Raw genomic sequence first — 22,026 nt, forward strand, 5'->3', positions numbered from 1 at the left:
GAAGTTCCTCTCTGCTTTTCTTTAATTAGGGTCCCTTTTTTGTCTCTTGGGAACTAAGTCTTCTATGGTTGCCATTTCCATTCTGAGCTAATCTGGAGGCATCCTTCCTCTAGATTATGGTAGATGGTAATTTCATTGTACCAGAGGTTGACTTCTCAAAGTGTGATCCTCTGGCCAGCAGCATCAATGTCACCTCAGTGAGAACTTATTAGAAATATGGGGAAATCTCAGGCCCCGCCTCAGAATCAAAATCTGCATTTTAATAAGATCTCCAGGGGTTTGACATGCACATTAAAGTTAAGCGTTTGACATTCACATTATTGTTAGAGACATTTGCTGTTGTTTGGTTGCTAAGTTGTTTCTGACTCTTGGTGACCCCATGGACTGTAGCCTGCCAGGCTTCTCTGTCCATGGAATTTTCCAGGCAAGAATACTGGAATAGGTGCCATTTCCTCCTTCAGGGGATCTTCCTGACCCAGGGATTGAACCTGCACCTCCTACGTTGGTGGGCAGATTCTTTACTGCTGAGCCAGTGGGGATATTCCCTAAAAAATGGTAACAAATGTAAGGCAAGGCCACTCTGGCTCTAAGAGCTATCAGTTGTGAGTTCTGAGCTGAAAGTGCTTTTGCAGTGCTTGAGCACACAGGCCCACCTGTGCCCGCAGACTCTCACTCAGCAGTCCCACCCTTCCCTCGTGAGCACCCCTGTTATCCATGGTCGTTGACAGCTAATCACTTTAGTGCTAAAGGCATGAGTTATGAGGAATGTTTATTAAATGGTGAAAAAAAGCTGAATTTCGTGTATGTGATATCTGTGTCTCTCAGAGTCTCCAAGATACTCAGTCTCAGAGTCTCAATTTTATGTAATTTTAGTTTTTTTCAAGTGAACTCCTTATTAAATGTGGATACTATGTATTTTCATTTATGTACATTCATATTTTAGGAAAAATATGCCTCATCAATCCCAGTGCCTTCATTTTTGGTTTGAAAAATATAGTTTTATATATAAATACATACACAAAGGTAGCTGCTGATCTGATAGGAAGGTATTCATTCATCACTGGGTTTTCCTTGTCCTAGATTCTGTGACTATCGTGGTGAACCAGACAGTCAAGACCCTATTTTCACACAAGTTGTGTTCTACTGGGGAGAGACAGACAAGTGAACAGTAATCAGATAAATCAACGTCAGATCGTGACAAATGAGATGGGGAAAATTACAGGACATGAGAGAAAGTGAGTGGGGGGTGCTACTTTAGTAGGTAGGAAAGGCCTCTCAGACCTTTGATCTGAGATCTAGATAGCCATGCAAAGATTTAGGAAATAGCAGTCAAGGCAGAGAAGCTGCAAGGACAAAGGTCTTGAGGTGGAAACAAGGTTGGGAGTCCCAGTAGTGTGGCTGGACTGTGGTGAGCTAGGAAAGAACAGGTGGGAGCACTGGTGGTGAGGATTAGATTTTATTCTCGGTGGAATGGAAAGCTGTTAGACTGTTCTCTGGGTTGTGTTTTAAGTACTGAGCGTGGATCTCTGCATGACTGCATTCACATTCTCTCTTCTGCCCACCTCCTTAGACTTGTGATCTTTGGACATACTTTAAAAATCGCTGACTCTGGGTAGGGGTGAAACTTGTGGTCACAGGACATCTTTCTTGGGCAACATTCCTGAACCGGCTGGATGCACCCACTGCAGTTGACCCACAGAGTCCACACTGGTTTTACCCATTCTGTTCCTTGTTTACCCTGGCTTTTTACTTGTTTTCTAAAGAATGCAGTAGACCTTTCCATTTGCCTTTGAGTGATCCAAACAAAGCCATCTAACCGTAATCAGGACTTTTAAACATATCTTCACTCAGATTTCTAAGTGGAATTGTTTCTTCAAGTGATATGAGCTTGGCTAATCTCTTTGTCCTGTAAATTGTTAAAGGAAAGAGTCGTGATGTTTGGATAGAATCTACCAAAATCTGCTTGAGGTTTGTCTTTTCTCAGCACTTGGGGTCAGCTTCTTTTGAAGCATAACCACACACTGATCTCTGGGTTGTTGCCAGGTTCCTTATTCTGTGTAGTGGTATCATCCTCACAGGTTACCTCTGAGTCAACTCTCTAACCAGATTCTCTTGCATATTAATTGAACCTGCTCTTTTACCCTGTTCTGATTTGAGGGTTTAATTGTCTTTTGGGTGCTCAGCTCTCATTCTTAGAAGCGATGGTTTCAGTCCCCTTCACTTCTTTAAAGCAGAACTTCCTATAGGCTTTTGGCTGTGAGGCATGCTCAGGCCTTTGGTAATGGGCCAGCAAGGAATGGATCCAGACAAAACAGTGAGACCCAACACTTTTTAAGCCTTGACATCTCCCTCCAGGGCTAGAGGCCAGGAGTTACCCTACTATGTCCAAGAAGGCAGATCATTAACCTAGAGATATAATGTAACTGGAAGGGCTACATGAGAGATATAATGTAGCTGGAAGAGCTACATGACTTTTTTTTGTAGTGGAAATTTTCAAGCACACAGAAAAGTAGATTGGCTAGTACAAGGGACTCCCATGTGTCTACAGCTTAGTTCCAACAACCATTAACTTTCTGCCTTTCTTGTTTCACCTGGCTCATTTCCCCATGCATGCACTCCACTCCTCTGCTGTTACTATCTGTGGATCTGTTCTGGGTTCCCTATATGGCAGCATCACCCCTTCTTCACCATTTACTTCTACAGTAGACATGCCCATCTTCCATTATAGCAGTAGAGTCTTTGGTGGGTGGGGGGTATGAGGACTTGTTATTATATTAAAGGATTTGAATTACAAGCTGCAACTTGACTATCCAGCCTTCTGAAATTTTCAGCATCTGAAAGATGCCAGGCAGACTTATGATCAGAGCACTGGATTTCAGCTACTTCTTTCTTATTATTTCATTTTTTACTTTGGAGGTTTTGTTCCCTGATTACCTTGAGCAGAAGCTGTATAGACTGAAAAACAAGCTGCAATTTGGAGGTTTTGCAGTAGAGTTCTTTGCAGGCAACTAAAGAATTTGATAGTCATGGCTGTACAGCCATTATTCTAGCACGTGTGGGGAGACCATGTGAACTGGAAGGTGGTAAGACACAGGCCTTGGAGTTAGATGGAACTGGATTCAAATCTCGGCTCTAACAACCACCAACTGTGTGACACTGGTCAAGTTTCTTAGCCTTTCTGGATGTATCCTCTCATCTATAAAGTGGATAATAATGATTCCTACCTCACAGGAGTCCCTGGGAAGATGAACTAACCTGATGTATAGTAAGGACTTAGTGAGTGCCTGGAACGTAGTAGGTGGTCAGAGCTTAGAAGCTATTAATAATATCCATTCATTTCAGTTATTTTCCAGCCATCTGGTATTGACTTATTTGTTGTATTTATGGATCTCTTCCTCAAATCTATTTGGACCTATTACTCACATCTTTCCTCCAACATTACAAGCATTTTAAGAACAGTTCTGAAGGTGTGATGCAGCTTGCCAAATCCGGGGCAGCTGTGACCACCACAGGACGCCTGGGGAGCATTCATTGGTAAAGTTCCCTGGGCCCAGAAAACTTGCACTATTCTTAATAAATTAGGTGCTGGACTTAGAAAAAAAAGTCAACAGAGATTTCCTGGCCAAGTTTTCCTGCTTCTATATTTGGCTAAAGTCAGACAGGTTCAATCAACCAAATGAGGTCTCTGAGCTCGGGCAGGACAAGCACAGCCATTTTTCTCTGTGTGTGTTGGCCGCAGCTAGATTCTGGAGCCAGACTGCTTGAGTTTGAAGCCTGGCTCTTCTCTTTCCTACCTGGGTCACCTTGGTCCATTGTGTCTCCACTCCTCTTTTGTAAAACACCCCCCTACATTAAAGGTTTATTGTGAAGAGTTAAAGGAATAGTTAATGTAAACATTTAGAACAGTACTTAGCATATGGTAAGCTCTCAGTGAATGTTTTTATTGATATCACAGAGGTGGTGGGGAAAATTCTGGGCTGTAGAATGTTTCCTAGGTTCAATCTTCAGTGGTTGAGCAGTTCTACTTCTTATATTCATCCTGTAAATATTTATTGATTTCCTACCATGCCACATACTGCTCTGAGCTCTGGACACAGGAATGGGCAAAACAGTCCAAAATCACTGCCCAGGGGATTAGCGTTGTAACCTTCTTTGAGTGATGGTGTCCAATCTGGTCCTTTGCTGTTTTAAATAAGTGCACTGTTTTAAATAAGTTCTTCTAAATAACCCTGCTTGATTCATATCATTTTATTCCCATATCATTATCCCCAAACAATAATCCTTTGTTTTGCACAACAGTTATTTGTTCTTAAGTACCCAATATGTGCTATGTACTCTTAAAGAGCAGCTGAAAAAGAGCTGGTGCATGCCAAGTGTCTGTGGGATAATTCAGGCAGTAGATAGCTGATCACAACACAGTCAAGTTCATGTTCTGGTTGAAAAAGGCATAGAGTGTTATGGGAGCACAGAGGAGGGGCATCAGTATAAAATGGTGGAGTCAGAGAAAGTTTCCTGAAGTAGATGAACTCTGAAGGGTGGTTTGGAGTTAGTTCCAGAGTAGTGTGGGTACGTGGGTAGGGGTGAGGAGGTAAGGGGAGGGTTGATGAGGGAAGGATGGGGCTTTCTAGGCAGAAAGAGTATGTAGAGAAGGTATGGATGCTCAAAATCATCTGACTGTTGGGAGAACTGCAAAGGAGTCATTAGTCCAGTTACAGCAGAGGACAGGGTGACAAGTGAACAAGGAGGAGGCACGGGTGTGAACCGGGTAGTGAAAGACCTTCTGTGCATTCCTCAGGAGTTTGAACTTCCTCCTGAAGATGGTAGGGAGCCAGGAAAGGATCTGAGGCTCTGAAGTGATATAGACATGAATAGACATCATGAGAGAATCGCTGCTTCATCAGCAGTGTAGAGCATGACTTGAAGGAGAGTTTAAAGGAAATCAAGGAGACCAGCTATCCCAGTCAGAAAGCACCAAGGTCTGCACACACAGTGACAAGGAGGTGGTAGGGAAGGGCTCAGAGTTCTAAAGGTATTAAGAAGGAGGTGTGTTCTGTGGGACTTGGTGAATGATTGACTGGGTAGGAAGCAGGGGCTTTAAAATTGTTGAAATCCCTTTTCTCCACACCCTCTCCAGCATTTATTGCTTGTAGACTTTTGGATAGCAGCCATCCTGACCACTGTAAATTAATAGAGTGTCACATTGTCATCATCTGGGGTCATCATGATTCCTTGTGTTACTATGAAAAGCTAAACCAGGGCAAATGCGGCAGCTTGGATGCCCAACACGGTCGGTGAGGGTGTGAGTAGGCCTTCTGTCCTGAGGCCTTTGAGGATATGGCAGTCCTCTGTCTTGACTCAGGTCAGTGTCATTCACACAATTCCAGCCAAGCAGATCACTGCATCCCCTAGTTCATTGGTTCATTTGTTCTTTTATCTTATTGGCCAGATATTTATGGGATGCCTGCTAAGTGATCTCAGGAAGCTTATGTAATGGTGGGCATTGGTGGAAGAAGAAGGAATCATATATTAAAGTAAAGAAAGAAAATACTTTAAGATAGAGGTGAATGGTTTTAAAAAATGAAAACAGAGTGAGGGAGCGGGCCTGGGAGGTTGGCTAAGAGCTTTGACCTGGGAAGAACATCCCAGGGAAGGGTGCCGAGATAGCAGCTAGTTGGTTGCTCATCTGGATTACTGCAGTTGCACTGTAACTGGTCTCCTTGCTTTCCCTATTCTCTGCCATTTTTGACACCACAGCTGAAGCAATCCTTTAAAAAATATGAATAAGATCCTCTCCTCAAAACCCTCCAGTACACCCCATGTCATAATGAGTAAGAGATAAAGCACCCACAATGGCAGCAAGGCCCTCCCTGGTCAGACCCTCTTCTTTCCTCTCTAATCATCCTTTCCTCCCTGCTTTCTCTGCTGCAGCCCCAGTGGCTTCCTCCTGCTGCCTGAACATGTCAAACATGCTCCCATCTTTCTGCCAAGTGCTGCATGGTTGTCCCTCACTTTAGGTTTTGACTCTTGTGTCATGTTGGTGGCCTCTGCCTGGCATAAACCAGAATTCCAGACTCAGAAGAAAGCAGGTCTTCAACATAAAACATACTCTTTGCACAAACAGTTTAGGTATCATGAGTCATTCTTTTAAAAAAAAAAAATTTGGGGGGGGATGCTGTTCTGGGTCTTCATTGCAGTGCACAGGCTTCTCATTGAAGTGGCTTCTCTTATGGAGCACAGGCGCTAGGCATGCAGGCTCAGTAGTTGCAGCTTGAGGGTTCTAGAGCACAGACTCAGTAGTTGTGTCACCTGGGCTTAGTTGCTCCACGGCATGTGGAATCTTCTCAGACCAGGGACTGAACCCATGCCTCCTGCACTGGCAGTCAGATTCTTATCCACTGTACCTCGAGTTGACTCAGGGAAGTCCCTTGAGTCATTCTAATTAAGGATGATAGGAACACTCCTGACTTTCCTAAGTGCTAGCCAAGGACCAGCCTTGCAAACAGACCTTTCTAAGGATGACAGTCTCAGGCTGCTGTGCTAACTTCTGCCTCAATAATATATGATGAATAAATTAAAAACAGGAAAACACGGCACATGTGGTTAGAACAAAACAAGCTGTGCAGAAAGAGGTAGGAGATGCGGTTGCTGAGCAGATGCGTCGAGAGCAGACAGGGACCTTGAGGGCTGCAAGAAACAGCTTAGACAAACATATTTCTTAAGTCTCAGGATCTCTCCATAGGATTGCCCAAACCAGATCTTTAACATTGTCTCAACTTCAATTCACTCTCCTCTCTTCTCGGGGCAACATGTCTATCCCTTTTCCTTTCCCATTCAGTTGACAGGATAATTCAGTCTCCAATTCTGTCCAGTGTAACACTTCATGCTCTTCTGCGCTGGAACTTATCACAGTTGTAGTAAGTTAATTATTTGTATAATTCATTTAGTATCTGAGTTCTCCACTGAACTAAAAAATCCTAGCTTGTTAATGCTATATCCTCAGTGCCTAACCCAGAACTCAACAAATATCTGAATGAATGACTTACTCTTCTTCAGAGTGCAGATGACCCTGGACTAGGCTAGACCTCCTGGGGACCTTGACCCACCCCAGTGCTTTCCCATGCGCTCAGCCTAAAACCTGATCACCATCTCCCTAGCCTCTACCCAGATTTGAAACACACAGTGCCAGGCAAATCCCAGCCTCACCATGACTCAGCTTCTGATGCTTGGCTGTGGATGTTCACTTTGCAGGAGTTCTTGGAAAAGGCCCAGCTGCTTGCAGTAATTGGGGACCAGCTTATCCAAAGCCACCATTATGCAGTGGACTCCATCAGACCCAGGTGTGCGGAGCTCAGGCACCTTTGTGATGACTTCATCAATGAAAACAAAAAGAAACATGACATATTAGAAAAGTCCTTGGAGTTGCATAGAAGGTTGGACAAGGTGAGCAAAACTAAGCCATGACCATGATGTATGCAAAATGTCCTGTGAAGCAGTCTTAATCATATTTGCCCTCCCTACCCCTCATTATTGTTCAGAAGATAAAGTGTTTCATGTGGAACAGCACTCAAGAGACATTAAAAACTGTACCAATCTGAAGTTATAGAAGTATTGAAGGTGAAAAATGCCCTAGCCATCCACCACATCCCATTTGAATGAAAAAAAAATCCATGTCTTCTGTGTGGACTCAGACTTAAAGTGTGTTTTGACCTGGCCTGGCCCTTCTTGATGCCCCATCAAGTGTACAGAGAACCAAGCATTATACTTGCAAAGTGCTTCTCCTCATTAAAGACATCAGATTGTGAATCCTTTTAAAGAAACCTAAGTAATAATGACCATTATACACTCCAACCATATATTGAGCACCTACTATGTTCCTACCAGGGGCATAATTGCATCATCTATCTAATCCTTAATATAACCTGTGAGGAAGATAATAATGGCCTCATTTAAGAGATAGAAACTGATATTCAACATAGTTGAATGGGTCAATGAGTCACAGCATTTAGTACATAAGGTGAGTATGCTATAATTGCAGATTTCCTTATGGACCACCCTGGAGACTCTGGTTCAGTAAGTCTGGGATGGTGCCCAGAAATCAGTATTTTCATCAAGTGTCCAGGTGATTTGATGCAGGTGGTACCTAGACAACACTGAGGAATCCTGGAATAAAAGGTTGCCCCAAACCACACACGGGGTAATTAGGGGATTGCAGATTTGAGGTCAGGATGGCCAAATTCCAAAACTGCAACTCTGTATGCAGAGTACTCATGGGCAGGGGGTGCCTCCCCCCACACCCCGCTACCCTTCAGCGGTGATCTCTGAGGCAGGTGGCCAGTCAGCAGGGGCCGTGACTTCTGGAGCCTTCCCTGTCAGCTGTTCCAGCCAACACAGGGCTCATACCATGAGTCAGCATGCTCCATTCCCACATTTGTTTCTCTCTGATAGCTGGGAGCACCCGCCCAGGCTGTTTACATCATCCCATTGCCAAAGGGATTTTAGTGTCAAGGAAATACAGCTGCTCCAGAAGCAAGTGGCTCAGAAGGGCCTGGAGTACAGCCTGCACTGTGTGCTGTGCTCTCAGCAAGGCTAGCGAGCTGCTGTTTCCCTCACTCCATTTCTGCTCCAGACGTAATAGCCTAATGCTATCTGTCGAGGTGTGTGTGTGTGTGTGTGTGAGAACAAGTAGCTGCTGTGACTCTGCAGAAGACCCCATCCTAGTGTTTTCTGCAGATATAGGCATGATTTTAAAGAGAAAGTTTTTACAGTATGTATAAAGCATAATTTCATATTATTTTGAAAGTCCAAAAATATCAGGAGGAGGAAAACAGTTATTCATGGACACTACTTACATTCCACTCCCCTCCTTATCCCCACACAGTGGGAATCATTCATTTTAATATATCTTTACATGATTTCTTTGTTATTCTAAAAGTAGTACACATTCAGTGTAGGTAATTTAGGGGAAAAGTCAAGGCAGACTTATGTTGCCTATACACACTTAGAGATAACTACTTTGGAGCTCCCTTTGGATCTTTTTTTCTCTGTACAGTTATTTTACACAGCCCTTTAGGAAACACAGTAAATGGTAATGCAGATGTACTTGCAAGGGCAGCTTCTTTTCATATAAATATTCAGACAGCACAAGGGCCCCTGTCTTTCTGTTTAAGTTTTTTAAAAACTGAATTGTTAGAATTCTTTACCTATGTGATTTCATCCCAACATTCTGGAAAGTTTAAGTACTGCTGTTCTGAGTCAAGAGTTTTGCATCCTTAGATTCTTCCCTTGGAAAGACAAATAGAAACGTGGACAGAGGAAAATGTTATTCTTGTTAAAAGAGATATTCCCTCTGTCCAGAGGGAATGGAGGGCCCAGGTCTGAAGCCTCATTTTTCACTCTGTGTTCTTGTAACCAATTAAGATGCAACAAAAGTGGCCTAGAGGTTAGACCCAAAAAGCCATTGGTTGTATTTTTCTATGGTTAGACCAAACATAGAAATAACTCAACTCTCTCCTCTTAGAGATGTGGCTATTACTGTCAGTGGATAAGAATGTTTGTGATTTTTTTTGATTAAGTGGCTTTCCTGAAAAGTGTGTAGATATAAAATTGATTTGGGCTTGTCCACCTCATGGTTATATTTACAGTGGCTGGACCTCTAAACTTGATACAGGATGACATGGTATCCCATGACAATTGCCTATTGTCTCAGAATCCTTGTGGACCCCATATGAGCTTAGACCTCCTGAGGATAGTGGTGGCTGAGCTGTGGGCAGGCTAACTGCACAGAGCACTGTGTTTCTTTCCAAAAGGTCAGCCAGTGGTGTGAAGCAGGAATCTACCTCTTGGCTTCCCAAGCTGTAGACAAGTGCCAGTCCCGAGAGGGCGTTGACATTGCTTTGAATGACATTGAGACATTCCTGGGCACAGCGAAGGAGTACCAGTTGCCCAGTTCCAAGGACTTTTACAACCAGTATGAGCTGATGCTCACTCTTGATATAAAGGTAATTTTTCTGAGTTATTTGATCCATGGTTGGGAAAGGGGTGTGGGGGGACATTGCATGTTGCCTAAGAAAATTTATGTTGGATGTACTGAGCAGATTAACCAGTTTTTGAGCTCTCAGGTGGCCTTAGACTCCTGGTTTGTGCTTCCTGGAAAACTGACCCTTCATGGCTTGATTCAAATAACTTTCAGTCATTCATTTCTCTGCAAATACTTATGAGCATCTCTGACATATCATGCTCTGTGCTGAAGGCTGAGGACACAATTATGAGCAGAAATAGATGTGGTTCCATCCTTCAATGAACTTACAGTTTATGTACGGGAGAGGCTGACATGAATAAATATCAAATACAAAACACAAAAATGTATTGCAAACTAATATAAGTGCTTTGGAGGATGTATTCAGGGTTCTACTGGGTATGTAACAGAGAAACTTGACCTGGACTGAGGGTCAGGAAAGTTCCATGGGAAGATTCACTTGAGCCAAGGCCCAGAAAATGAACAGAGAAGATGGGAGAGGCTTTCCAGATTGAAGGATCAGCATGTGCAAGGTTTCAGGGCTAAAGGGAGCCTGACACAAGTTCAGAACCCCAAATTCAGAACAGCTGGAGTACAGAACACAATGAGTGTTTGGGGTGAGATTAGAGAGGGGTAGATGAGGTGGGGCTTTGTGGGGCATATGGAGGAGTTTGGTCTTTATTCTGAGAACCACTCAAGGATTTAAGTAGGGGAATAACTGGATCAGATTTGCATCTCGAGAGGAGCACTTGTGAAGCCAACAGAATTATAGATAGTACACTTTCCTTTTAGAGCCATATCACCTTGTATGTACTTCTGCTGAAGGGGCTTTTTTTAACCTCTTTTGAGTCATGGACCTTTTTGAGAATCTGATACATATATTTTTAGGGTTCTGTACTCTCAGAATGATTGAATGGAACTTGATGTAGGTACTGTTTACAAAGATATGGGCAGAATTTAGGAAACCCAACACGGATGGTGAAGCACTCTGGACTAGCAAGAAGCAGGGAACAGTTACCATCACTAAGCCTGAAAGACAAAGGCGAACTCAAGAAGCACTATAGGTGTGACTGTAATAGAGATAGCCAGTAAGAGCTGTGGCATTGGGCAGAGGAATGCTGCCACTGGTGGGGAAATCTATAGCCCTACTTTTCTCTCCCTCTCAGATTTCCTAGTGGTACATCTCACTGGCCAAATCCAACTAAAAGCCCATGGGCCGCTAGTGAGCCCATCTGATGGAGACAGTAGAGGTCAGCTTCCTGGGACACAGAGCATTATAGAGAAGATGTAATGGGGGAGCAAACAAGGAATGCCCAGTATGTATAACTTTTATGATTAATTTTAAGGGAACACCTTGAAGGATATCCATGGATCCAGGCTAAGATCCTTTGCTCCAAAATGATACATAGCAAACTGCATTCTAGTTATTTATTTTTAATGTCTGTGTTGTTTATTATACTGGTAGCTGCAGTGAGGCAAGAGCCTCATCCACCTCTGTATTCCTGTGCCTAGCCTGTGCCTAGTATCTTACAGTCCACGTTTGTGGAACAAATGGGCAGGCAGGTGGCAGAGTGGACCGGGTACAGTGAGAGCAGCTGGGTGTGGGGCTGTGCCTCAGTGATAGTCTTTCTTTGACTCCTCCTGGTGGGTTTTGGTGTTAAGATGTGATCTTGAAGTGGTGTTGGGTGTAGTTAGGCTGGTCCCCTTTTCCTAACACAGGGACCCTTCTACTTCCCTGCAGAGAGGACAAAGAGAAGGTGCATCTAGTGTCTGTGCTATATAATAGACCCAGGATTTGGTAGCCTCAGATTGTATTCCCAAAGCAAAACAGTCTCATTTAGCTCCACATCCATTAGCTGCACAAACAAGTTTATCAGGTCAACCAGGCAGACTTGTGGCCACAGTTGCCATTTTGGCCAACACTGGCAAGCTTTATAACCACATCTCCAACCAGAAAATGAATAAAGCTTAATAAGCCACTTCTGGGAAATAGGCAGAAACATGGAGGAAGGAGGGAGGAGACCGGAAGAGAAATTTATTTTAAAAACCCAGAATGGATGCTCCAAGTCCCCCAAACCCATCTTTTTCTTCTTTTGGTTTGGAGTAAAATTCTAGATGTTAATGTTCAGATATCCTATTCTGTCAGAGAGTTTTATCCACTGAGGAGTAATGACTTGGTTGTCAAAATGGGTATTCTATAGACATAGAAATGATCCTCATTATATGCATACACACACATTGATTTAGATACATGTATCTCCTTAGGTGGACAGTTGGTTCCAGGCATCGAAACAAGACCCCACCCACCTCTGAGTGGGTGAGCACACTCACCTCTGAGATCTTAGTTTCTCATACCATTCTCCAGTAAAAGAGAACTGGGCTTCTTAGAGAAATGGCCATATCTAGGACTGGGAAAGGAAATATACAAAATGATCCTAGAGAGGGATATCAAGATGGCAGAGTAAGGGGATACAAAGTTCACCTCTCCCAAAAAACACATCAAGATTACATCTACACGTGGAACAATTCTCCCTGAAAACAAATGAGACTGGCAGAAAGACACTTATACAACCAAAGCTGTAAGAAAGATCCACATGGAATTAGGTCAGGACCATACCCCTGGGAGGGGACACAAAAAAGGACGGGGATTACATAGGCCTTTTAGGGAGTGAGCAGTTTGAACCACATATGGGCACCCCAGCCCTGGGGTCTGACACAGGGAAGAAGTGTTCCCTTAGTTGGTTTGAAAACTCCTGGGAACAAGGTGGATGAAGCACATTGAAATTTCCCAGGATTCTAGCTAGTTTCCTGTGACTGCACCAATGACTGATTCAGCCCAAGCTAAGTGCTCACTTGGCTGCTCTCGCTCTCTGTGGTGCAGCTTGACACTAGGGCAAGAGCTGCCACAGCTTTTGGAAGAGTACTGTTTTGGGGGTTTGGGGAGCTGGCTCAGACCTGCACAGCACCCAAACTGGGGTGAGGGCAGCCATTACTGGTGCTCATGGAGCAGGCAGATCCAGAGTGGTCTGAATTCTGACTTATGTGCTGGGACCACTCCAGCACACACCCCAGTCCACCCCAGGTACCCACTCTGACCCCTCTTGTTCCAGCACTGCTTCCCTCTGGGGCAAAGTTACCAATTCTGGGGAAAGGAGGAGAGCACACAGAATAGAACCACCTCAGACCCAACTCTCAGGGCCTCTGTTCTAGCAATCTGAGACCAGACCCCTCACCCAACAGGGCAGTAATGGCCACTGAGCTGAGGGGAAATCTGAGTCACACCTGGCTCTGGCTTCAATCCCTCCATCTCCAGTCCATAACCTACCAAGGTGCTAGCTGCCAGCGTACCCTGAGGAAAGATATGACTTGTGCTCATGTCAGATCCAGCTCTCCCACCAAAGCCACTGGGCACATGCAGACTATTTAGGGATGCTCCCATACAAGGACCCCCCTTCAAGACCAGGATAGAGAACTGTTTCACCTAATTTCATAAAGACAGAAAAAGTTAAGCAGAATAAAAAGAAAGTAAAAGTTGTTTCAAATGAAAGAACAAGGAAAAAAAAAACCTGAAAAAAACAACTAATGAAACAGAGATAAACAGAGATAAATAATTTACCAGATGAATAGTTCAGAGCATTAGTAATAAGAATGCTAACTGAACTAAGGAAAAGAATAGGTGAACACAGTGGAAATATTAACAAGGAACTAAAAAGCATAAAAAAAGAACCAGTCAGAACTTAAGAATACAATAACTGAAATGAAAAACACACTAGAAGGGATTAACAGCATACCAGGTGAAAAAGAAGAATACACAAGTGGTCTGGAAGACAGAATAATGGAAACCACCCAATCAGAATAGCAGAAAGAAAACAAATTTTAAAAATGAGAATAGATTAAGGGACCCGTGGAACAACATTAAACATACCAGCATTTGCATTATAGAGGCCCCAGAAGGAAAAGAGAGAGAGAGAGAGACAGAGGAGTCAAAAATGTATTTGATGAAATTATAGCTGAAAACTTCCCAAACCTGAGGAAGGAAACAGATAACCAGGTACAAGAAGCACAGAGCAGCCCACACCAGATGAACCCAAAGAGACCCACATTAAGGTATAATTAAAGTGACAAAAGTTGAAGATAAAGAAAATCCTAAAGGCAACAAGAGGGGGGAAAAACCGTTATATACAAGGGAACCCCCATAAGGCTATCAGCTGATTTTTCTGCAGAAACTTTGCAGTCCAGATTGAGTGGCCATGATATATTTAAAATGCTGAAAGAAAAAAACCTACAGTGTATGTTACTCTACACAGTAAGATTATCTTTTAGAATTGAATGAGAAATAACTTATTAGATGAGTAAAAACTAAAAGAGTTCATCAATACTAAATAAATGTTAAAAGAGATGATCCAAAGTGGAAAGAAAAGGCTATAGGAAGTAAGAATCTATATGAAAGGAAAAATTCCAATAGTAAAAGCAAATATGTAGTGAAGGCTGTGGATGAACCACTTAACTAAGCTGGTAGGAAGATTGAAAGATAAAAAGTCATAAAACTAAACATAACTACAGTGAACAGTGAAGGGATACACATGAAGATGTAAAATACACATCAAAAACATAAAACACGAGGAAGGGGCAGTAAAAAAGTGTAGCTCTTTTAGAATGTGTTTTAATTTAAATGAGTACCAGTTTGAAACAAATAAATATAGTTATAAATCAACATATATGAACCCCATAGTAACCACAAATCAAAAGCTACAACAGACATACAAAAATCAGAGAGAAAGGAACACAAGCATTCCACTAAACAAAATTATGAAACCACAAGTTAAGAAACTAAAAGAGGGAAAGGACAGAGAACAACTACAAAAACCAGAAAACAAGTAACAAAATGGCAGTAAATACAAAACTATCAATAATTACTTTATATATAGGGGACTAAATTCTCCAGTCATAAGACATAGAATGGCTGATTCAATTAAAAAAGAGTACCTCTCTATATGTGACTTACAAGAGACTCACTTCAGAGCTAAAGATACACAGACTGAAAGTGAGAGGATGGAAAAAGATATTTTGTACAAGTGGAAACAGCAAAAAAGAGAAGGTAGTAATATCAGACAAAATGGACTTTAAAACAAAGTCTATAACAAAGGACAAAGAAGGGTATTATTTAATGATAAAGGGATCAATACAAGAATATATAAGGTGTATAACTCTTATTAACATATATGCACCTAGTATAGGAAAACCTAAATCTATAAAGCAAATATTAACAGATTTAATGGGAAGCTTCCCAGTGGCTCAGTGGTAAATAATTTGCCTGCAATGCAGGAGATGCAGGAGATGTGGATTTAATCCCTGGGTCAGAAAGATCCTCTGGAGGAGGAAATGACAATCTTTCCCAGCATCAGGGTCTTTTCAAATGAGTCAGTTCTTCACATCAGGTGGCCAAAGTACTTGAGTTTCAGTTTCAGCATCAGTCCTTCCAATGGAATATTCAGGGTTGATTTCCTTTAGGATTGACTGGTTTGATCTCCTTGCTGTCCAAGGGACTCTCAAAAGTCTTCTCCAACACCACAATTTGAAAGCATTAATTCTCTGGCACTCAGCCTTCATTATGGTCCAACTCTCATGACTACTAGAAAAACCATAGCTTTAACTATATACAACATAAGAGAAGATTCTACACATGGACATCAACAGATGGTCATTCCCAAAATTATATAGATTATATTCTTTGCAGCCAAAGATGGAGAAGCTCTACACAGTCAGCAAAAACAAGACCGGAAGCTGACTGTGACTCAGATCATGAAATCGTTATTGCCAAATTCAGACCTAAATTGAAAAAAGTAGGGAAAACCACCAGACCATTCAGGTATGACATGAATCAAATCCCTTACGATTATACAGTGGAAGTGAGATATAGATTCAAGGGATTATATCTGATACACACAGTGCTTGAAGAACTATGGACAGTTTGTGACATTGTACAGGAGGCAGGGATCAAGACCATCCCCAAGAAAAAGAAATGCAAAAAGGCCAAATGGCATCTGAGGAGGCCTTACAAATAGCTGTGAAAAGAAGAGAATCGAAAGGCAAAGGAGAAAAGGAAAGATACACCCATTTGAATGCAGAGTTCCAAAGAATAGCAAGGAGAAATAAGAAAGCCTTCCTCAGTGATCAGTGCAAAGAAATAGAGGGAAACAACAGAATGGGAAAGACTAGAGATCTCTTCAAGAAAATTAGAGATATCAAGGGAATGTTCCATGTAAAGATGGGCACAATAAAGGACAGAAATGATATGGACCTAACAGAAGCAGCAGATATTAAGAAGAGGTGGCAAGAATACACAGAAAATCTATACAAAAAAGATTTTCATGACCCAGATAATCACGGTGGTGTGATCACTCACCTAGAGTCAGACATCCTGGAATGCGAAGTCAAGTGGGCCTTAGGAAGCATCACTATGAACAAAGCTAGTGGAGGTGATGGGATTCCAGTTGAGCTATTTCAAATCCTAAAAGATGATGCTGTGAACGTGCTGCACTCAATATGCCAGCAAATTTGGAAAACTCAGCAGTGGCCACAGGACTGGAAAAGTCAGTTTTCATTCCAATCCCAAAGAAAGACTATGCCAAAGAATGCTCAAACTACCACACAATTGCACTCATCTCACAGGCTAGCAAAATACTGCTCAAAATTCTCCAAGCCAGGCTTCAACAATATGTGAACCGTGAACTTCCAGATGTTCAAGGTGGATTTAGAAAAGGCAGAGGAACCAGAGACCAAATTGCCAACTTATGTTGGATCATTGAAAAAGCGAGAGAGTTCCAGAAAATTAGCTATTTCTGCTTTATTGACTACCCCAAAGCCTTTGACTGTGTGGATCACAACAAACTGTGGAAAATTCTTTGAGAAATGGGAATACCAGACCACCTGACCTGTCTCCTGAGAAATGTATATGCAGGTGAGGAAGCAACAGTTAGAACTAGACATGGAACAACAGACTGGTTCCAAATCGGGAAAAGAGTATGTCAAGTCTGTATATTGTCACCCTGTTTATTTAACTTATATGCAGAGTACATCATGAGAAATTCTGGACTAGATGAAGCACAAATTGGAATCAAGATTGCTGGGAGAAATATCAGTAACCTCAGATATGCAGATGATACCACCCTTATGACAGAAAGCGAAGAACTAAAGAGCCTCTTGATGAAAGTGAAAGAGGAGAGTGAGAAAGTTGGCTTAAAACTCAACATGCAGCATACTAAGATATGGCATCTAGTCCCATCACTTCATGGGAAATAGATGGGGAAACAGTGGAAACAGTGGCAGACTTTATTTTTTTGGGCTCCAAAATCACTGGAGATGGTGACTGCAGCCAGAAATTAAAAGACACTTGCTCCTTGGAAGGAAAGTTATGACCAACCTAGATAGCATATTAAAAAGCAGAGACATTACACTTCCAACCAAGGTCTGTCTAGTCAAAGCTTTGATTTTTCCTGTAGTCATGGATGGATGTGAAAGTGGGACTATAAATAAAGCTGAGCACCAAAGAATTGATGCTTTTGAACTGTGGTGTTGGAGAAGACTCTTGAGAGTCCCTTGGACAGCAAGGAGATCCAACTAGTCTATCCTAAAAGAAATCAGTCCTGAATATTTATTGGAAGGACTGATGCTGAAGCTGAAACTCCAGTAATTTGGCCACCTAATGTGAAGAACTGACTCATTTGAAAAGACCTTGATGCTGGGAAAGGTTGAAGGTAGGAGGAGAAGGGGATGACAGAGGATGAGATGGTTGGATGTCATCACCGACTCAATGGACATGAGTTTGAGTAAGCTCTGGGGGTTGCTGATGTTGATAGGGAAGCCTGGCCTGCTGCAGTCCATGGGGTGGCAAAGAATTGTACACAACTGAGTGACTGAAATAGCTGTGAAAAGAAGAGAAGTGAAAAGCAAAGGAGAAAAGTAAAGATATTCCCATTTGAATGCAGAGTTCCAAAGAATAGCAAAGAGAGATAAGGAAGCCTTCCTCAGTGATCAGTGCAAAGAAAGAGGAAAACAACAGAATGGGAAAGACTAGAGATCTCTTCAAGAAAATTAGAGATGCCAAGGGAACATTCCATGCAAAGATGGGTTCCATAAAGGACAGAAATGGTATGAACCTAACAGAAGCAGAAGATATTAAGAAGAGGTGGCAAGAATACACAGAAAATCTATACAAAAAAGATCTTTATGACCCAGATAATCACGATGGTGTGATCACTCACCTAGAGCCAGACATCCTGGAATGCCAAGTCAAGTGGGCCTTAGGAAGCATCACTGTGAACAAAGCTAGTGGAGGTGATGGGATTCCAGTTGAGTTATTTCAAATCCTGAAAGGTGATGCTGTGAAGGTGCTGTACTCAATATGCCAGCAAATTTGAAAAACCCAGCAGTGGCCACAGGACTGGAAAAGGTCAGTTTTCATTCCAACCCCAAAGAAAGGCAAAGCCAAAGAATGCTCAAACTACCACACAATTGCACTCATCTCACAGGCTAGCAAAGTAATGCTCAAAATTCTCTAAGCCAAGCTTTAGCAATACGTGAACCATGAACTTTCAGATGTTCAAGCTGGATTTAGAAAAGGCAGAGGAACCAGAGATCAAATTGGCAACATCCGCTGGATCATCAAAAAAGCAAAAGAGTTCCAGAAAATTAGCTATTTCTGCTTTACTGATTATGCCAAAGCCTTTGACTGGGTGGATCACAATAAACTGTGGAAAATTCTGAAAGAGAATGGGAATACCAGACCACCTGACCTGCCTCTTGAGAAACCTATATGCAGGTCAGGAAGCAACAGTTAGAACTGGACATGGAACAACTGACTGTTTCCAAATAGGAAAAGGAGTACGCCAAGCTTATATATTGTCTCCCTGCTTATTTAACTTATATGCAGAGTACATCATGAGAAATGCTGGGCTGGATGAATCACAAGCTGGAATCAAGGTTGCTGGGAGAAATATCAATAACCTCAGATATGCAGATGACACCACCCTTATGGCAGAAAGTGAAGAGGAACTAAAGAGCCTCTTGATGAAAGTGAAAGAGGAGAGTGAGAAAGTTGGTTTAAAACTCAACATTCAGAAAACTAAGATTATGGCATCCAGTCCCATCACTTCATGGGAAGTAGATGGGGAAACAGTGGAAATAGTGTCAGACTTTATTTTTTGGGGCTCCAAAATCACTGCAGATGGTGATTGCAGCCATTAAATTAAGACGCTTACTCCTTGGAAGGAAAGTTATGACCAACCTAGATAGCATATTAAAAAGCAGACACATTACTTTGCCAACAAAGTTCCATCTAGTCAAGGCTATGGTTTTTCCAGTGGTCATGTATGGATGTGAGAGTTGGACTGTGAAGAAAGCTGAGGGCCGAAAATTTGATGCTTTTGAACTTTGGTGTTGGAGAAGACTCTTGAGAGTCCCTTGGACTACAAGGAGGTCCAACCAGTCCATCCTAAAGGAGATCAGTCCTGGGTGTTTATTGGAAGGACTGATGCTGAAGCTGAAACTCCAATACTTTGGCCTCCTCATGCAAAGAGTTGACTCATTGGAAAAGACCCTGATGCTGGGAGGGATTGGGGGCAGGAGAAGGGGACGACAGAGGATGAGATGGCTGGATGGCATCACTGACTTGATGGACATGAGTTTGAGTAAACTCCGTGAGTTGGTGATGGACAGGGAGCCCTGGCGTGCTGTAATTCATGGGGTCGCAAAGAGTCAGACATGACTGAGTGACTGAACTGAACTGAGTGACTGAACTGAGCTGAACTGAACTGAACCCCTCAGTGCCCGGCAGTGTTCCAGGTGCTGGAGATACAGTGGTGGAAAAATACAGCTTCTGACAATCAAGTGGGAGGTATAGGCTCTTAGAAGCACAATTCTGTACAAGGCAAGATACGCTCTGACCTGCATATGGATGCTCATAGAAGAGGGGCAGAGGGGAAGATGGGAGAAAGGGAGTGCCTCATGTTCTCAGATTCAGTGCAGAGCCACCAGCTCATGATCTGCTTTGTTCCCGTAGGCTAAAGCCCAGAAAGTTCTGCAGAAGCTGAGCGACGTGCAAGAAATATTTCACAAGAGACAAATGAGTCTGATGAAACTGGCAGCCAGACAGACTCGCCCAGTGCAACCCGTGGCCCCCCATCCTGAGTCCTCCCCAAAATGGGTGTCACCAAAAATCAGCCAGCCCTCCACCTTGGGTGAGTTATTTGGGAAGGAAGTTTTGTGGCTTTCTGTTTCATCCATGCTCATGAGGATTTAGATTATGCTTGTTTAAGATACATAATGGTCACTGAAGATATAGAATAGCACAGGCATTGAAGACTTATAAATTTAGGTAAAACTGAATGCTTGGATGCCAGGAGAAGTTCACAGTCTAGTAGAAGAACAATATAAATGCATGAATAGCAGTAGCATAAAATAAGCTTCATTAAGAACCTTTAAAAGGCCAACAAGATTCTGTTAGCAAAAGATTGGTAACTTATTTGGTTCTTAGAACAAAATAAAAAGATGAGTCCTTATACCAATCCTTCATGGTCTTGATTACTATAGCCTACTAATAAGACTTGAGATCATGTAGTATAAGTCTTCCAACTTTGTTATTTTTCAAGATCGTTTTGGCTATTTTAGGTCCTTTTCATTTCCATATAAATTGTAAAATCACCTTTCAGTTTCTTCTGGGATGAATATGTAGATCACTGAATGAATATATAGTTCAGTTTGGGGAGAACTTTTATCTCACCAATGTTGAATCTTTCAACTTATAAATGTTATAATGTTCCATTTATTTAGGTCTTCTTTAATTTTCCTCAACAATATAGTAGTTTTGAGTGTAAAGATCTTAGATATTTCATGTTTTTAAAAAGCCGTATGATCAATGGAATTTACCATATATAACTATTATCAATAGGAATATACTTCTGTATAGAAATGTAACCATATCATCTGTAAATAAGGACAGTTTTACTTCTGTTTCAGCCTTTATGCTTTTTTTCCCCTTGCCCTATGATAATGGCTGGAACTTTTAGTAGAACGTTGAACAGAAGTGGTGAGATCAGATATCCATGATTTTTCCCAATTTGTAGGGAAAGAACTTATTGTTCACCTTGAAGTATATGTTAGCAGTAAGTTTTTCACAGACATACTTTATGAGATTGAGAAAGTCCCCTTCTATTCCAGTTTGTTAAGAGTTTTATCATGAATGATTGTTGAATTTTTCAGATGCTCTGTTTGGTGCATATAGTTAGTTACTAGTAGTTGCTCGGTCATGTCCGACTCTTTGCGACCACATGGACTATGGCCCGCCAGGCTCCTCTGTTCATGGAATTCTCCAGGCAAGAATACTGGAGTGAGTTGCCATTTCCTTCTCCAGGAGATCTTCCCAACCCAAGGATCAAAATTGCCTTGCTTATGTCTCCTGCATTGGCAGGCAGGTTCTTTACCACTAGTGCCACCTGGGAAGCGCTATGTATGATTTTTCCCCTTTATTGGTTTATATGGTGGATTACAGTGATTTGTTTTTACATGTTAAAACAATCATGCATTCTGAGTAAACGCTCTTGGATATGATATATATATACATATATATATATATACATAATTTTTTGCCACCTGTATTTTGAAACTGTTATTAAACATATACAGATTCATAATTATTTTTACCTTGCAGATATATTGACCCTTTTATAATAATGAAATATCATTCTTTCCCTTCTTATCTTTAGTAATAGGCCCTATATTGAAGTCTACTTTGTCAGATATTAATATTGCCATTCCAGCTTTCTTGTGCTTAGTGTTTACATGATACACTTTTTCCATTCTTCCATTTCTGACTTTATTTTTAAAGTATATTTCTTATAGACAGCTTTACTTGGGTCTCACCTTTTAAAAACATGTTAACTTCTATCTTCTAATTAGAGTGTTTAATTGATTTTACATAATATGTAGGTATTGATATAGTTGGATTTAGAGCT

General features: G+C 41.8%; 2 protein-coding genes across 13 annotated transcripts in view; one reads left to right on the plus strand and one right to left on the minus strand.

Moving 5' to 3' along the window:
• The window catches only part of MCF2L2 (MCF.2 cell line derived transforming sequence-like 2), a 269,424-nt gene that overhangs the window by 108,776 nt on the left and 138,622 nt on the right, over window positions 1-22,026 (plus strand). For all 5 annotated transcript variants that reach the window (XM_070466335.1, XM_020879915.2, XM_070466334.1 and 2 more), the window contains 3 exons: window positions 7,249-7,440; window positions 9,807-9,998; window positions 20,076-20,253. In XM_070466335.1, the coding sequence (XP_070322436.1) occupies window positions 7,249-7,440; window positions 9,807-9,998; window positions 20,076-20,253 (562 nt within the window). The remainder of the gene's footprint in view (window positions 1-7,248; window positions 7,441-9,806; window positions 9,999-20,075; window positions 20,254-22,026) is intronic.
• Window positions 1-22,026, minus strand: part of B3GNT5 (UDP-GlcNAc:betaGal beta-1,3-N-acetylglucosaminyltransferase 5) — a 77,430-nt gene that overhangs the window by 9,275 nt on the left and 46,129 nt on the right. For 7 of the 8 annotated variants that reach the window (XR_011487280.1, XR_011487279.1, XR_011487275.1 and 4 more), the window contains one exon: window positions 7,204-7,367. Coding sequence is in view for 1 of the 8 variants with exons in the window: in XM_070466339.1 (XP_070322440.1) it covers window positions 1,018-1,058 (41 nt within the window). In the remaining 7 variants the exon portion in view is untranslated. Of the gene's footprint in view, window positions 1-1,017; window positions 6,900-7,203; window positions 7,368-22,026 lie in introns of all 8 variants that reach the window. The other variant, XM_070466339.1, reaches the window with a different exon arrangement.

This window comes from Odocoileus virginianus, chromosome 4 (assembly GCF_023699985.2).
Source record: "Odocoileus virginianus isolate 20LAN1187 ecotype Illinois chromosome 4, Ovbor_1.2, whole genome shotgun sequence".
NCBI classification, from domain to species: Eukaryota; Metazoa; Chordata; class Mammalia; order Artiodactyla; family Cervidae; genus Odocoileus; species Odocoileus virginianus.